This window comes from Castanea sativa, chromosome 2 (genome assembly GCF_040712315.1).
Source record: "Castanea sativa cultivar Marrone di Chiusa Pesio chromosome 2, ASM4071231v1".
Lineage (NCBI taxonomy): Eukaryota > Viridiplantae > Streptophyta > Magnoliopsida > Fagales > Fagaceae > Castanea > Castanea sativa.
Genome location: NC_134014.1, coordinates 30,981,044 through 30,999,939, shown reverse-complemented (window position 1 = coordinate 30,999,939; position 18,896 = coordinate 30,981,044). Strand labels below are relative to the sequence as shown.

The 18,896-nt window shown below is 36.6% G+C and overlaps 1 protein-coding gene across 1 annotated transcript; it reads right to left on the bottom strand.

The window, feature by feature from the left end:
• Positions 1-4,835: 4,835 nt before the first annotated feature.
• LOC142626462 (actin-7) lies at positions 4,836-8,122 on the bottom strand. Its single transcript, XM_075800287.1, has 5 exons — positions 7,696-8,122; positions 6,652-6,722; positions 6,164-6,557; positions 5,464-6,077; positions 4,836-5,377 (listed from the first exon to the last, which is right to left on the bottom strand). The coding sequence occupies exons 2-5, from the start codon at positions 6,709-6,711 to the stop codon at positions 5,312-5,314; spliced, it is 1,134 nt and encodes a 377-aa protein (XP_075656402.1). The 5' UTR covers positions 6,712-6,722; positions 7,696-8,122; the 3' UTR covers positions 4,836-5,311.
• Positions 8,123-18,896: the final 10,774 nt, after the last annotated feature.

The window sequence follows — 18,896 nt, the reverse complement described above, 5'->3', positions numbered from 1 at the left end:
TAATATAAATCTATCCCAAAGAAATAGTATATATCTCCATTAATTTGATAATTTCTACTTTGATGACATTTTAAACAAAAAATAAAAATCTATAAAAATTAGAAGTCTGAGAAACAACCTCCAAAGGAGCACAAGAGGTTCGACTTGAAGAAGCTTTCATATGGGGAAAGCAAGGCCAAATTGATTGAGAGATTGAATGGCTTTAACTCCGTAGCCGATGATGATGAGGATGATAAGTGAAAGTAGTGTTAAATTCAGTGCTTAATATTTGTTGATTATCTATGATACATTTTGTTTTTTTGTCAGGGCAACTAAAACCTAGCCGTGTTTTTCTTTTTGTTAAATTTGTCATTTTTGCAAGTTGTCTTTCATCATCTAGATTTTAACTAGATATGAATTTTTGCATCATTTATATAATAAAAAAAATCAACATCACTCTCTTTCTCTCTTTTTTATTTATTTTTTTTTTATTATTTATTAGCATTACATTGATTCTTCATCTCAAAGAAGAGGCTTCCGTTGCTACTATGGACAAGTACGTATCTCGTGCAAGCATATATGGACATAAATTGCCTTTCAATATTTTGAATGCTTTATTATTTTGCTGGATGTGATTAGGCTCAAAAGTATATGCTTCATTATTTTTTCTAGATCACTTAAATACACTAAAACTAAGTTAATAGGATTTATTTTATATAATTTATCAAACAAAATGAATTAAATTTTGTCAAGTATGATTCCTTCATACTGTTCCCTTTTTACTTTTTGTAGGGTCATTGGGCCCAGGATTGAGTGTGGGGTTGGCCCAAGAGTATTTTTTGGGCTAAAAGCCCAATCCGAGGACACTGAATGGTCCGAGGATGTGTAAATGTCAGCCCACAAAGCAATGCTAAAAAGTAGAGAAGTGATACAGGTCAAGCATGTCTAAGAGAATGGTCCGAGAAGGTATATGTCCTCGGCTCTCTAAAGCCGAGGTAGAAGAAAGGCTGGTTGATCTCCACAAACACTATTCTAGAAGATCCTATAGGTAAGGGTAAGTATGGTATACGTAGAAGATAAGAGAAGGGCGGTAGGATATTTAAGATAAAGTTGCTATCACCGCCACCACAATGAATGCTCCGCAAAAACTATTCTGGCCGCATTAATGGGGAAGTGAGATCTGAGCGTCAGAGTTTAGCCTTGCTCCTGTCTTCAAAGACTTCAGGGGAGGTGGATGGGACAAGGAGCTAAACCAATAATCTAACTCTTACGTGGAGCATGAAGAGGAGAAGAAGGAGGGAATATAAAAGGAAGAAGGGACCTTCAAGAAATGAGATCGGGAGAAATAGAGAAAAAAACATTGTAGACCTCATTATCCCTAGTTGTAATCTATCTTGGGAAGAGATAATATAAATCATCCTCAGCTTGAGTCTGAGGAGAAGATTCTTTCACATAAACAGTTCCTTGTGTGTATCATTGTGATGAGGCCCATCATTCTGGTCATCTAACATCATTAGAACCTAGATTTCAAGTCCACTCTCTACAAATTTTTATTGTAAAAGGCCTTTCAGACCCATCCCCTTCTAACTGTGGGTTTAGGCTTAAATTGTGTCCTTACAATTTTTATTTTGAATATCAGCATTTATTTATGTAAAGTGTGCATAGAATTATGTATCCATTTGCAACATTAATTAATATATTTTTTTTGCTAATTATTAGTATAATTTTCTATTCCCAACAAATTCTTCATTAATCGTTTTATATTTTTGGTTTTAAATTGCAAAATTTTGGACCATCATTATAAAATAGGTTTTTTTTCCTTGTGATTATGGAACTTATTTGACTAAAGTAGTAAAATCAAAGTGGAAATGATAACTCTTTATAGAAAAAAATTTTTATTTTAAAGCCTGGTATTAAATGGTCATAAACTCATATACAAATTTACAATCTATACTGTTCAATTTCTTTTTTAAACTCCGTTTAATTTTTTTCTTGATTTTGTTTTTCAAGTTTTTCATAAAAGATTCCAAGCGTCCTAACAAAGATGTGTAATCTATACGTAGAGCTCTACAATTTTTTTTTTTTCATTTACACGTAGTGTCTCTCTCACAATGCAAACTATTCATTTTCTTTTTGTTTCTCAAATAAATTTTGTATTATATGAATTTATGTATAAAAATCGTGCAACGTACAAGAAGCAAAAATTATGAAAGGTTCTATAATTAGAACAAATTAAAGGTTATTATTCTTTGAATAGTTCTATCTCTTGAAAGTGGCCAATTTTTAAAATACTATGTCTAAAGATTTTAATAAAGAACAATGACGAAGAAGAACAAGGGTGCTCTAAAAACAGTGTACTATGTATTCAAAGATTTTCCAAATGAAAAAAAATACTTCTAACATTTTTTAATCATTGATATTATTTTTAACAATACTTCACGTCACTAACAAATTAGCACTTATTTTGTTATAATAATTATTTGAATACATAATTATTTATACATATATTTATAAGATTTTCATAAAACCGTACAACACATGGGCCTATAACTAGTATATATATAACGATATAATTGTGATTATTTTTAATTATATTCGAGCATAGTCACGAGGCTACACATTAGTTCTTATGTAATGAGCACAGCCCGAATTTGAGAAAACTCAGAATATCTCATGGTGGCTCTTTTTTCTATTCTATTTTTTATGGAACATCTAAATCTGAAGAACCGACGATTAATAAGACCTTGCCAACTTATTTCATTTATATAGAGTTACAAGTCACAACCTTGTGCAAGACAAAATCTCTAGATCTATGGGTCTTTTCACTAAAAAATTACTTTTACTCCCGAGTATGGTTGTCAAAATCCCGATTTGAATCCTAAGATTCTACGATTTTATGATCCCACCTGCCCAAAACGATCTGAATCTTTCAAAGATCTTTCAATCGTTTAGGATCGATAGGATCGTACAATTTTGACAATCTCTAATGACCTTGGTTTCTTGTAATCTTCTTTAACTTGATAGAAGGCTCAATTGGACTTAAATGAAAAATAAAATCTCAATAAACCAAGTTTTCCCACTCTAATGTAGAGAGGTGTCAGTTGGACCCAAATAAAAAATATCCCTATAGAGTGTCACATTTTGAGCTGTTTGGCTTCTTTAAATGATACTTACAAATGGCTATAGTGATATATGTTAATTATATCAATAAATGTATAATTTATGTGATTATTTAACATACCAATGTCTATTTTTTGTTTTTCCTCAAATAATGTAGGATCTTACGATTAACGATTCGATCCTACAATCTACAATCTCACCTGCCTCCCACGATCTTATGTAAAATCTCGATTTTGACAACCTTGCTCCGAGTGTATTTCTTACCCAAGATCTTGGAGAGTATAAATTTGCATATTTCTCATTTTTCAATTGGGCAATGATAGTTGCGAATACATCAAGTTGCTTGAATGAATGATCATCCAAAAGTCACTGAGGAGACACCTCCAATCGTAAAACTGCAGCAGCCGGCAGTTATGACATATGACCCCATCTCTTTACTTCGATCCTAAGAATATACATTCAAAAGTTACGCAACTTGCAACACTAGACCTTTCCTTTCTTTTTTTATTCTTCTTTTTAGCTTTCCTCTCCCTTTCGCTTTTTAAGTGGCCTAATAAGCTCAAATTATTGTGAATTTAAGGGTCATGTCAATGTTTAATTTATAATACAAAGTTTTCTTAATTCTTATCACCTTAGGATTCTGCCTTTTTTGACCAATTCACTGGACTTGCTCAAGACATTTGGCTTGAGGCTGTAGTAACTTTAATCAACACCTACTTATCTTTTTATTGATACCTTTCTTTTGCTTCCCTGATATATTAATTATTAGCACTTTCATTCAAAAGCCACAGTTGGCAAACATGTCGCATGATTCAAATTTTCTTCCCCCTTTACTTGATCGGTTGGTGGCTTATTTCAAAGCTTTAGACCACCGCACGATGCCAGCCCACAGAGAGAGAATACATAAAAGTCTTTCACACCCCCCCTTTTTTTCAGTTGTTACGTTATAAAATACAACAAAAAATGCATTTTTACCAATCTATCAAATACACCAAAATTAGCAATACATATCTCAAGTGTCAAGTTATTAATGATGAATTTTACCGCTTTTCTGTCAAAAAAAGTTATTAATGATGAATAATTAGTGTTAGTGATTGGCTCATTTGTGAGTCAATTTCTCATATTCATAAAAACATACAACTCAACAGATGTAAAATTCGTCGTACAACAAACTATCATTTTTACCAGCCCCTTGCTATGTTATCAACTACTAACTGAATCTAAAATCTCTTCAGAAACTACCAACATTTACGGAATTTAGAAGGACCATGTCTAACAAGACCAGCCACGAGGGTAAAAAGGATTTCCCATCAGACTCGCCACCGAAAAGTACCAACTACCACGACCGAAGCAATTTAAAATGCAACCTTCATTAAAGCACCCGTTCAGAAATAATAAAACCAACTAGACAGTAGATACCAGAGTGTGTGTGTGTGTGTGTATGTGTATATATATATATATATATATGCGAATTTCAAAGTTTAGATTCTTTTTAATTATTGATATTCCTCCAGCTCCAATGATACAAAGCAATGGCGGATTCTTTATATATATATATGTATATATATACACACACACACACTACTTATTACCAAATTATATGAGGGGCAATTTTAAAACGGCATAAGCTCAGATTGCCAACTATTTTGAGGCGGACAAGCATACCATGACAAAAATTACACTTACCGAGAACAAAAATAAAACAAACATGCCAAATGCACACAGAGTGCGAAAGATACTTCACAAGCTTTCAAGCCAGTAATTAAATATAATTTCCATAGAAAGTTTATGACCGCAAACTGACACTAGCATAAAATTTTCTCATACAATAGCTATTAACATTAATGTTCCCAGGGAAAAAAACCGTCAAATATGGAAAGAGGGGAAAAAATTAAACGGGAAAAAAACAGCACAATCACTCTCCTGCTACAAACATCCTACTAAAGGACATGGTTGAACCACAGATAATGCAAGGTGAGCAAGGACTTTGAGGACCAATTTTGTGCGAACCACATCCAGAGGACAATTACAAGCCTCTCACGTGCAGATGAAAAGCTTTGATTCGATACATCAAGATCAAAATATCATACCCTCCTTCAGTGATACTACCCCGACACTTCTCCACGTCAACCAAATCGAGTTCACATGACACATGACACGAAAAGCCAACTAAATGGAAATAAAACTCACCATCAAAGCACTGTTGTAGAATTTAGAAGCACTTCCTGTGAACAATGGATGGACCACTCTCGTCGTACTCACCCTTGGAAATCCACATCTAATTCAACACAAAACAAAGCATGTCACTCTTGAACAAAGAAAATATGCAAAAATGAAACTAACAATGGTGAAAAGGCAATTCACCTGCTGGAAGGTGCTGAGGGATGCAAGGATTGATCCTCCGATCCAGACACTGTACTTCCTCTCTGGTGGTGCCACAACCTTAATCTTCATGCTGCTTGGGGCAAGTGCGGTGATCTCCTTGCTCATCCGGTCTGCAATACCAGGGAACATGGTTGAACCGCCACTAAGAACAATGTTTCCATAGAGATCCTTTCTGATATCCACATCACACTTCATGATAGAGTTGTAGGTGGTCTCGTGAATTCCAGCAGCTTCCATTCCGATGAGAGATGGCTGGAAGAGGACTTCTGGGCAACGGAATCTCTCAGCTCCAATTGTGATGACTTGACCATCAGGCAGCTCGTAGTTCTTCTCTACGGAGGAGCTGCTCTTGGCAGTCTCAAGTTCCTGCTCATAGTCAAGGGCAACATATGCAAGCTTCTCCTTCATGTCACGGACAATTTCCCGTTCAGCAGTGGTGGTGAACATGTACCCTCTCTCAGTGAGAATCTTCATCAAAGCATCAGTGAGATCACGACCAGCAAGGTCCAGACGGAGGATGGCATGTGGGAGGGCATACCCTTCGTAGATTGGCACAGTGTGACTCACACCATCACCAGAGTCAAGCACAATACCTGTTACAATGAGAAGCCAATTTAGGGTTGTTATAATATGATGACAAGTTTATGAAATTCACGCTGAAATAATGATTGATACTAACCAGTAGTACGACCACTGGCATACAGAGAGAGAACGGCCTGGATAGCAACATACATTGCAGGCACATTGAAGGTCTCAAACATGATTTGAGTCATCTTTTCCCTGTTGGCCTTGGGGTTAAGAGGAGCCTCAGTGAGAAGCACTGGGTGCTCTTCAGGAGCAACACGAAGCTCATTGTAGAATGTGTGATGCCAGATCTTTTCCATGTCATCCCAATTACTGACAATACCGTGCTCAATAGGATATTTCAAAGTAAGAATACCCCTCTTGGATTGGGCTTCATCACCCACATAGGCATCCTTCTGCCCCATACCAACCATGACACCAGTGTGTCGGGGTCGGCCCACAATACTGGGGAACACTGCCCTGGGAGCATCATCACCAGCAAATCCAGCCTGTAAACCAAGCATGCATTAGAAGATTTCCCAAATACGTGAACATAATAACAAATCTTGGCCCATGTAAGAAGTACGAAATGGATTGACTAACCTTCACCATTCCAGTTCCATTGTCGCAAACGAGTGGCTGGATATCCTCAGCATCAGCCATTTTTTACAAACCTACATGTAATGCACACAGTTACAATTATCACAAAGTACAACATAATAATGACAATCCACAGACACTCAACTACCAGCACACTGTACATAGCCACAAATAAAAATCTGCAATTGCATCCAAAAATATTCATTTCCATTCAGATACAAAACATCTTATCCAATATCAGAAATAACACCTACAGTGCTATACATTTTAAGCAAACAAGAGATTTCAAATCCCTCTCTAATTTCTCGAGAAAAAGTGAAAAACAAAAGGAAGCCACTTACTTAGCATTATTACTTATCTTTCTTACTAGAAACTTCCTAGACTTCTAGTTGAACATATACACAACTAAAATCCAATAGATCTAAACCTCTTAGTTGAAAAATATTGGCAAAAACAGTGAAAAGGATGCTCATATTTTTGCTTCCTAATTTCAAAAATCATCAAATTTATTGTTTATTTTTCCATCACTACACGAAATTGCAGTTGAAACAAAATACAACTTAACCATTAAATGAAGATTCAGATTAAAATCAATCTTGATGATCCAAAACGTACAGAGATCTAGACCGGTAAAAACCAGATCAGACAGTCAAACCAAGCAACACTACCAAAATCGACTACAGACTCAACAAAACGCATCGATCGGAGAAATAGTCGATCCATACAGGAGGCTATATTTCAATTTCAAACCAAAAATGGAATGGCAAGCTTTCCATACTCTTAGATCTCAAGTCAACAAGCACAAAAAACTACACTAAAACCCTAGATCAGTAACAAATCCACAACAATCTAACTCAATTTCAGCAAACAAACCGATCTATTCACACAATCTAAGAAACACCAAACTTCAACACACAAAAATAAAATCGTACACAAACCGATCGAGGTCAAAATCAGATCGAACGGTCGTAATCCATAAACAAAACTAAATCTAACAAGATAACAAGAGCGAAAATAAAATAACACTTCGGATCGGAGCAAACTTACCTTAGATAACGAAAAACGACGACGGAAAGAGAGAAAATCGAAGATCGAAGAAGAGCAAGCCAACCTCCAAAGACGAAGGCTAGGCTTTCTCTGTGTGTGTGTGTGTGAGTGTGTGTGTGCGTGTGTACGGGAGAGTTGAAAGCAAAGAGAGAGAAAGGGTGAGATGTGAAAATTGTTGGAGAATGAGAATAATAGGAGGATTGATCTAGAAAATGAGTGTGTGTTTATATAGGTAAGAGAGGGATGAATTTGAAATGGAGATGAAATATTTAGGACCAAATATTTAATTTTTTTAAATGAGGGAGAGGAATGAAGAGGAAAGAGGAATCATTTGCACCACGAGAAAAGATAGGGTGACCTGGCTGACAGCCTTTTGCTTTCAAGTTTTCACCCCCCTCGTCTCCCATCCCATTTCGATTGTTTTTTCGTTTTTATTTTGGCTTCACGTTTTTCATTTTATTTTACGCCGTTGGATTTGTTTCCCAGGATCTTTGCCACGTCAGCTTAGGCGTGTAAGCGGGGACTACGTGCGGCCCGCTCGGGTCGGGCCTGCTCGGGTCGTGTTCAGCATTTTTGTTCCTCTCGCTTTCACTCTCTCACGAGCTTCTCACTCCCACACTCACTCTCCTTCCTTGGTAAAGCAGAATAGCAGATACAGTAAAAAAATAGTTATCACATTGGGAGCCGAGCTTTGAGAGGTGCAGCTTGATCGGCTTGGCTTGGTGGGCCCCATGAGTTTCCGCTAAAACTCTCAAACTTTTTCAAATTCAAAGTTGCATTTTGAGTTTTGAGTTATTAGTGGTGGTGTGTTTAAAAATTAAAAATTGTTACTTGAAAATATTTATGAAAATATGTGTGGGTGAAAAAATATATAAAAATATGTGTAATGTTATTTAAAAACTGAAAATTATTGTTTGAAATTGAAAATACAAACCAAACACCCCTAGTTACTACAATGTTGGATTTTCAGTTCTATTTTAAACTAATAATTTTTTTTTTCTTTAGAGGGAAAATTTTAAACTATAATAATTTAATTTAATTCTTCAATATTTAAAAATGTTTGGATATTTCTCCAGATGCCTTACCCTTAATTTTTTGTGATGATTGTACAAACTACCATCTACCATTATTTAGTTTATCAAAATAAATAAATAAATAAATAAAAACCATCTACCATTATTTGAGTATTTACCTGAGACTCAATGCTTATTTAACCAAATTTAGTCACTTTTGATGGTTTAACCCATTTATTATTCACCGACAACTATATTAACTCAATACTTTATTATTTTTATTTAAATTTTTTTTTCTTTAATTATCTAGAATGGAATAGAATTAAGTAACTTTGATTGGATGTTTTAAAATAAATGGAATGTAAATAATTTTATTTGGGAATAACATAAAGGGAATGGAATGTAATCATTTTATAACAATATTACCATTAGACCCTTAATTTAAAATAAAGAGTTGAATATATAGGGATATTTTGGAAGTTTTAGTAAAAAAATCATTAAATCTAATTTCATTCCCTCTCATTTCTCCCAATTTCAAAGGAATGGAAACTTGAGCTTTTAAGAAAATAAAAAGGAATGAATGTTTCCTCCTACCCATTCCATTCTCTCTCACTTAAACTCCCAAATAAGGAAATGGACTTTCAATTCCCTCCATTAAAACTCCTAAACAAGGAAAGGAAAAAATATTCTAAAGTTATTTTTTTCATTCATTTCCATTCCATTCAATTCCCTTATCCCAAACGAAGGCTAAAATCACCACCATTAGAAACAACTAAACAAAGCCACACTAAAAACACCCAAACACAAATTCAAACCAACCCAATTAAATCTAGAGAACTGCTTCGTCTACAACATTTTCACAACAAAAACTAATTGGTAGATTGTTACAAGTTTTAAATTTAAATCCAACACTAAAATTACTTTCTTACCCACTAGTAATAGCAAATAACAACCTACCACATAAGATTTGTTATAAAAATGTTGTAAAATTGTTGTAGACATAGTATTTCTCTTAAATCTAACATCAAACATTAAATTCAACCATCAAATCACGGTGTCATTAATATATCGAAGGAAGAAAAGGGTAGCAACGATAATTTTGTTGTGGCAACGTACATGATTTCTTCGTGCTCTATGGATTGCAATCTCAGAGAGAGAGAGAGAGAGAGAGAGAGAGAGAGAGAGCTTTGTGGACTTTGACATATGAAGAAAAGCATGGTGATGGTGGCATTGCTCCAATCTACAAGCTTTATGGACTTCGATCATAAAACCTCCACCACAAGGTCCACAACCATGGTTTTAGAGAGAGAGATATTAAATTAAAAATTATTTTAGCCTATTGATGAATAGTAACACAATAAAGGTATTAAGTTATTGTTAATTTGTTGTTTGTTATGCTAAAGTATTGAGGGTAATGCATGATGTTTTTGTTGGAGTTTAGTTTCATTTTTACCCAAATTCTAGTTTAATTAACCTAATGAGAACGCTCTAATGACAAAAACATTTTTCAGACACGTTTTTATAATGTCAATATAACATATTATGTTCCTAAGAGTCTTATAATTTAGTAGCATTGCTTGGTCTCACTTACAAGAAGAATTAGGGGGCATTTGGTTTGAAGGAATTTGCATTACTCTCGGCATCCAAATTTGTAAGAATCTGATCCGGGAAATGTAACTAATTTTATGTTTGGTTTGATTAGGAACCTACTAAGATTTCTAAGAATATGACATTCTTATGTTTATACCTAAGAATTTTATAAGAATTATTTATTTTTCCTAACATATTTTTATATTTATTAACACAATATCAATCCATTTCTTTTTAATCATCTTCCAACTAAATAAAATATAAATATAAATATAAAAAATAAATCATGACAAACTCACTAAAATTAAATTCAAACATTCTTCAAATGACACAAATAATACAAAAGTTTTTTTTAAAAATTATTGTTTTCATGGAAATCACAACATCATGCTTTGTTAATAAAAAAATAAAAAAATTTCTTTTTAATTCTTAACCATTATTTTGAAAAATAGATAAATATGTTTTTTCCTATTAGTTAAGGGTATGAAGGAATAGGTAAAATTATATATATATATATATATATATATATATATATATATATATATATATATATATAACTTTCTATTCGTCTGGGAATGTGGGTACCCACCTGTTTTGAAGGGAATCCACATCTCTACAAAATTGGATTGAATGGGAATTCAGATACACTCCATTTCAAACATCTAATTCTCTTATACAATTTGCAACTAAAAATAGTAATGGTAGAGAATCTTTAAATATTCTCAAGAATCTTAAAACATTACTCCATACCAAATGACATCTTAATGTTCAAATCTCCCCCACTACTTATTAAAAAAAAGTTCCCCACTATTGTAACAATTTAAAAATTAAAATAAACCAAATATTATGCAACGAGTTTTTTTTTTTTTTAAATGGGAAACATGTTGAATATACGCCAAGAACTATAATGATTCATTTATTTTATTATTTTATATAATATAAAATTTACCTCTTTTTGTATGTTGTGATTGTGAAAGTAATATAAGTTAGCTTCGTTGGTAAAGTTTCTAATGGTTAAATAAAAAAATCTACAATTCAATCTTCACCTGCAACAAAAACCAATTGGTGCTTTGATTTGATGAAAAGGAATTATAATTAGGGGCAGACATCATAAGTTAAAATTCTCACTAAAAAAAAAATCTTTTGTTTTTTTATTTTTTATTAGAACATTCATACACAAATATTTGTCACATTAACAATTGTTATTTGAATAATTGGTTAAGATTAAGATATTTTCAAAACTTCAACATTTTATAGCCCAAAAAAGGGTATAAATTTAAATTCATAGTTTACGGAAAAATTATTATATTTCTCCCCAAAAAATGACAAATTAAAATATAACACATAATTAAATATAAACCAAAATCATATTTTATTTTTAAAAAAGAAAACAAATCATATTTTACTTAACCAATTATAATTTTTGAGACAACTATCCCATCATTCTAAGAATAAATAAATTTTTTTTATTAATAAGCTCTAACGTAGAGGTGGCAAATAGATAAGTTGTACATAATTACACAGTTATTCATTTATGACCCATTTATATTTATCTTCTATATATTAAGAGGATTCAGAAAATTAGTTATAATTTCAAAAAATGTCAAAAATACCCTGTAAGTGCACAATTGTACCCGAACCCAAAAACAAGTGATGGGCTCAGGCCCAATAAGCCTTATACAATAAAATTTGTAGAGTATGGGTTTGAAACCTAGGATTGGGATGTTGGAAGTTGATTAACAGGCTAAAGTGCCACAATCTATGCAAATGATAAGTAAATATGACAAAGAAACCTTCTCGGATGTAAGCCGATGACGAGTTGTATAGTACTTCTCTTTCTATGCCAAAGATTACAATTCTTAGTTCTTTTTTTAGCTCTGAAGTAGGTCCCCCCTTCTTTCCTCTCTCGTCTTCTTATATACTTCTTCTTCTTCCATTTTTCATCCACGTGTCATACAAACCTTCCCCTTAGATACTTGTCCCATCCACCACCTTCTTGAAGTCTTCAAATAATAGCAGGAAGGCTGAAATTTACTGTTCAGAGGTCATTTCCCCATTAATGCGGCCAGGGAGGTAGACGCAGGGCCTTTAATGTGGTGGTAGCAGTTTTTTTCTCAGATATTTTTCACACGTTATTGCTTCTAAAGGGTGCTTGGATCACACTTTTACCCACTAGTTCTTCTATAATTCTGCCTTCAATCCGTCTAGCAAGTCCCAGGGTCATTGCTGGGCCTGTCCGAGGATATACTCCTTCTCGGACAACTCCTCGGACCACTATAGTGCGAACTGACCTGTGGGCCTATGGACCCTGACCAAACAGACTTGTATTAACCAATCAGGTCCAAAGCCCAAACGTTTGTTCGAACATTTTTACCCCCCACAATAGCCCCTCAAAACTTTATTTTTCCCTCCCATCCGAGGAGAAAAATAGAGTTTTGAATCAAACAGCGCACCCTCCACACGCTTTGCAGACCGCCGCACGTGTAGGGGCCCTTTCGTTCTCTTAAACCGTCTCTGATGCTTTGAAACCCAGAACGCGCGCATTTATGACCGCAAGTTACATCATGTTCCCCACGTTCAATGGTGGGATATGCATCCGACGGCCCAGATTGGCTCTAAAAATTTAAGCAGGAGAATTTTAATTTCGAGGCCGCCTCCCGCACGTCAAAACGCCTGGGAACCCGTACTTTCATTCATTCTTTCAGAAATCAGTCGCATCTAAGTGTCAATCATTACTTTTTCTCTTCAGAAGCTCGTGAAGAATCGTATAACCAACTCCCGTAAGTTTTCACTTTTCTTTACTCATTCCTTCTCGGCTTCTGTCCTCGACCACCATTTAAACCCCTTTCCTTCTTCAAACTTTCATTTTCGCTCCCACCAAATGGGTAGATTTAAGTGTTTAGTAGATATTGACGCCGGTATGGAGGGTTTTAGGGCCAAATACCAAATTCCTGATGACGTAGGCTTAAGATATTGCCTAGTAGAAGCCGTAGGTAACGCTAGGAGAGAGGGAGAAGTCATCATTCCCATGATCGCCTTCATAAAAGGTGGGATGACCCTCCCCATGAAAAACGTGACCAATGAATACCTTCGCAACCATAGGTTATGCCCAGACCAATGCACACCAAACGTGTTTAGAGTCTTAGGTTGTGTTGATGCTCTGAACGAGCAAATGGGTCTGAACCTCACATGGCATGACATTGCCTATATGTACGAGTGCCATAAATTCAAAAATGTAGGATATTATATTAAATCTAGGTCTAGCATCGTTAAGCTGATTTCCTGTCTTCCCAAATCCAACAAAGGCATGAAAGACGACTATCTCATCGCCTCAGGAAACTGGTCTGACGGTCTTCACTGCCCAGTCGAATGGGGAGAGCTAGGTGTGACTCCTTAGGAGTTAGATTTCCTAACCCATGATTCAATCCTGTTGCCTTTACCGCTTTTAATTTTATTGCACATTATTGCTTTTTGCCTTGATGTTTACCACTAGTCTGACCATGCTCATCTTCTCGGATGTTTCTTCTCACAAATAAACAACACGTACGCCCACATCTCAGCCTTTGCAACGTTGCTGACTTGAACCGTGTCCTTCACTCCGAAGTCTTCGTCAGTGAAGATCTACAAGTGAGAGCTGCCTACCTGATACTAGGATACAACCCTATATCAGTGGACTTCCAAGAAATTGACAACACGATCATTGCGGGAGACAAACGACGCAGGAGGATAGACGTGGCACGACCCAGCTTCCTTTCCGACCGCGAACTCCCAGACAATCCCTCCATCATCCTATATTCTCGCCCGATTGCTGCGATTCCTCTTTTGGCACATTCCCAGACAACCGCCGTCCGAGAAGAGCCAGGGTCCTCGCAACAATCATTGGACGAGCAGATAGACCAATTTCAACTCGAGGGAGCCAAGAGATCCCAAAAGGAGCAACTCGTCATCCTTTCGGACGAAGAACACGCGCTCGCCGAAACTTCGGGCATACAAGGTCTGGTGATTGCACAGCCTGACTCAAGCTCTGAAGAAGAAGAAATGGATGCTCTATGGAAGCTGATGAATAAAAGGGGCGCGAGAGTCTCTCAAAAGGGAACAGGTGGGTCGCAGGTCCCTCCATCCTTGCCCCCACCCCCTCCTCCCTTTGATCCTAAGCCTCCCGTTGCGGAGCCTAAGAAGAAGAAGAAGAGTGAGGCCGAGGAGACAGATGCGGAGAGGCAGAAGAAGTTGAAACAACAACAACAACAACAAAAACCTAGCAAAGGCAAGGAACGTGCCTCTTTAGTGGAAAGCAGGGAGAACAGGGATCTCGCCGAGGTATGCCGTACACCGGCTAACTGGTCTCCTGGGCTGAAACTGGACGGGGCACTAATCTCCTGCCAATCTAGTATTAGGGCGTTCCAGCAAGGTCACGCTCTCCGCCTGGCCGACGCCTTGGAATGTCCCCTTCTTCTGCCTAAGGACATGGACGCCCTGGACAAGATGAACTAGCCACATCTGTTCCTTTCGCTAAAAAGGGACTTGGCCCTGGTGAGTATCTAAGTCTTATCCTCACCTTATTCTTTCATTACACCTTAACGAAAGAAACATTCTTATGTACTTGAGACTCGCATTACTAATAATGCATTCATTTTGATATTTCACCACAGGCCATCCAGGAAGTCTTTGCTGCCGAGAAGTGGGTGGAAGATTCTCAGAAGAAAGCTGGACTTGAACTGGAGCTTAGGCAGGAGACCGAGAAGTCCTTAGGCCAAACTTTTGCGCATAACGAGAAGCTAACCTCACAGTTGGCAGAGCTAAAAAGGGAAAAGGACGGTGTCGAGGCCAACTTGAAGACAATGAGGACCCAAGTGGAAGGGCAACGCAAGCTTCTTCGTCAAAAGGATGAAGACTTATCCAAATCTCAACAAGAGAACTCCGACCTGAAGAAGGAGCTTGCAAAAATGAGAGATGAGGCTCATACCTTCAAGGACTCCATGGAGGCCGCGAAGAAGGTCGCTTACAAGGAAGGGGTGGAGGCGACAGAAAACCAACTAACCGAGAAGTTCGCCGAGCTATGCTGGGAATACTGTCAACAAGTGTGGGGGGAAGCTTTAAATGTGGCAGGGATTCCTTCAACCTCCGAGTTGAGGAAGCCCGAAAACATCTGGCTCCCCCAAGACATCCAGGTGATAGAAAAACTTCCTCTTGTCATACCTGCCCCTGAGACAGCATCTTCCACGCTCCCTCCCATGATTCCAGAGCCCATTCCAACTCCTATAGAACCTAAGGGTTCCAACAAAGAGAAGGAACAGGGTGATGGTGCCGAGAAGACTACGAGCCAAAGCGCCGAGCCCAATGTCCCTCCACCGGTGGCAGATAAGGGAAAACAAGCCCAGTCCTCATTCGAAATAGAGCTGAAACGCACAGAGGCTGCCAGCACTTCCGAGCAGAACCCCCCTTCTAAGGCTTAGGGTTTAGGCTAGTTAGGACTTCTCTTTTTGTTATGTAACAAATTTTTAAATTTTTTGCTTTGAATGTACATTAACAGAAATTAATGAGAAACTGTTTGGTTTGATTTTCATTTGACTTCCAATTTTTAGTATAAAAATACTCATCAGCACAAAAATGAATGAATGGAACAACTAACTCCACTTCCAATATTTCAATTTGTTATAACTTTAAATAGAAGTACACATACTTAGCTTATACTTTGCAAATCATGCCTCAAGAGCATAACATATGTGACATAGCAATACACAATAAAAAACTTAACTTAGAATTCAATTTGGAGCATAAAGCAATCCAAGTGTTTCATCAACACCTCAACACTAATGTGATATGGTTTTTACTAATGTTCCCAAAGTAGAGGGTTCAAGGACCCGACATAACCAAACTTCCTTTCAACAACAAGTAGGATGCCAATTTTCACAAGGCATGTGGTCCGAGAACCATGCATGTCCAAGTTTCTATTTAATACTTAAAAACAGTAACTTGAAATATTAATTTTCCAAAGTAGAAGGTCTAAGGACCCGTCATAACTAAGGTTCCGTTTAACAAACAATAGGGTATCAATTTCCACAAGGCATATGGTCCGAGGACCATGCATGACCAAGTTTCTGTTTGATACTTAGAAATAGTAACTTGAAATGTTAATTTTCCCAAAGTAGAAGGTCTGAGGACCCGATATAACTAAGGTTCTGTTTAACAAACAATAGGGTATCAATTTCCACAAGGCATGTGGTCCGAGGACCATGCATGATCAAGTTTCTATTTGATACTTAGAAATAGTAACTTGAAATGTTAATTTTCCCAAAGTAGAAGGTTTGAGGACCCGACATAACTAAGGTTCTGTTTAACAAACAATAGGGTATCAATTTCCACAAGGCATGTGGTCCAAGGACCATGCATGACCAAGTTTCTGTTTGATACCTGGAAATAGTAACTTGAAATGTTAATTTCTCCAAAGTAGAAGGTCTGAGGACTCGACATAATTAAGGTTCTGTTTAACAAACAATAGGGTATCAATTTCCACAAGGCATGTGGTCCGAGGACCATGCATGACCAAGTTTCTGTTTGATACCTGGAAATAGTAACTTGAAATGTTAATTTCCCCAAAGTAAAAGGTCTAAGGACCTGACATAACTAAGGTTCTATTTAACAAACAATAGGGTATCAATTTCCACAAGGCATGTGGTCCGAGGACCGTGCATGACCAAGTTTCTGTTTGATACTTAGAAATAGTAACTTGAAATGTTAATTTCCCCAAAGCAGAAGGTCTGAGGACTCGACATAACTAAGGTTCTGTTTAACAAACAATAGGGTATCAATTTCCACAAGGCATGTGGTCCGAGGACTATGCATGACCAAGTTTCTGTTTGATACTTAGAAATAGTAACTTGAAATGTTAATTTCCCCAAAATAGAAGGTCTGAGGACTCGACATAACTAAGGTTCTGTTTAACAAACAATAGGGTATCAATTTCCATAAGGCATGTGGTTCGAGGACCATGTATGACCAAGTTTCTGTTTGATACTTAGAAATAGTGAGAGATAAACCCAAGTACATACTGATAATTTAAACAACGAACGATAAAAATACTTTTTATTAATAATAATACCTTCGTAGGTTGTTTACATTCCAAGGGCGTTGTACAATTTTTTCATCTAGATCAGCTAATCGATATGACCCTATGCCTGCTACAGAGATGATCTGATATGGTCCTTCCCAATTTGGTGCTAGCTTTCCCCATGCTGGGTTTTTGGCAGTCCCCACGACTTTCCTTAACACCAAATCTCCAGGTGCTAGTGGCCTTAGCTTCACATGAGCATCATATCCTCGTTTAAGCTTCTGCTAATAATAAGCCATTTGGACCATGACGGCCTCTCGCCTCTCCTCAACCAAATCCAGGCTTTTTTCAAGGAGGCCATCATTATTTCCCAAGCTAAAAGAACTCGTCCTTAATGTGGGGAAACCAGATTCTAAAGGTATCACCGCCTTGGCACCAAAAGTCATGGAGAAGGGTGTTTCTCTAATGGATCTCCGCGGCTTAGTCCGATACGTCCATAGAACGTGTGGCAACTCCTCTATCCATCTACCCTTCGCATCGTTCAACCTCTTTTTAAGTCCACTGACTATGACTTTGTTAATGGCATCGGCCTGCCCATTTCCTTGAGGATAAGCTGAGGTGGAGTATCTATTAGTGATGCCCATGTCACTACAATATTTCCTGAAAGCTTTACTATTAAATTGGACGCCATTATCCGAAATAAGTGTGTGAGGTACCCCAAATCTAGTGATAATATTCTTCCAAATAAACTTCTTGGAGTTGGTATCCCTAATATTTGATAACGGCTCCGCTTCGACCCACTTAGTGAAGTAATCAGTTTCCACGAGCAACCATCTTTTGTTTCCCACAGTCCTCGGAAAGGGTCCAACTATATCCAGTCCCCATTGAGCGAATGGCCAAGGACTGGACAAAGGATTAAGGACTCCCCCAGGTTGATGAATATTAGGAGCGAACCTTTGGCATTGGTCACACTTTCTTACGTAGTCTTGCGCTTCCCTCTGCATATTGGGCCACCAATATCCCTGAGTCAGAGCCCTATGGGCTAAGGATCTTCCCCCAGTATAGCTTCCACAAATTCTCTCATGTAATTCTTCCAAAAGTGCCTCCGTTGCTTCAGGATGTACACATAGCAGGTATGGTCTAGAAAAGGAGCGTTTATTAAACATATCCCTAATCTAATTAGATAATCTATATTCTTAAAAAATAAAAATAAAATAAGGTTAAAATTGTAATTCAACAAAATTATTAAAAAAAACTGTCGAATAAACTTTTTTCCTAAAAATTAGTACATTCTCTATTTAAATATATCTCACGCACGTTTAATATATTTTTTTCCTAAAATCTAGCATAGACTAAGCCCAGCAGTCTACTCAATTTCAAATCCTAAATTTTAATTTCTTAAAATCTCTTCCTCTATAACCTCACTAACAGTAAATAAATTCAAATTGAAAAATTACATTAAACTTAAAAAATAAAAAAAAAAGCTTCATCGCACATGCAAAGTGCATGTAATGAGGCTAATATATAAATTAAATACTAATTACCCATCT

Excerpts from the sequence above, each read along its gene's own strand:
- LOC142626462 (XM_075800287.1), bottom strand. The coding sequence starts at position 6,711 with ATGGCTGATGCTGAGGATATCCAGCCACTCGTTTGCGACAATGGAACT. Across the intron at positions 6,558-6,651 it reads ATGGAACTGGAATGGTGAAG|GCTGGATTTGCTGGTGATGA; the intron begins GTTAGTCAATCC and ends CTTGGTTTACAG. Across the intron at positions 6,078-6,163 it reads TGCCAGTGGTCGTACTACTG|GTATTGTGCTTGACTCTGGT; the intron begins GTTAGTATCAAT and ends TCATTGTAACAG.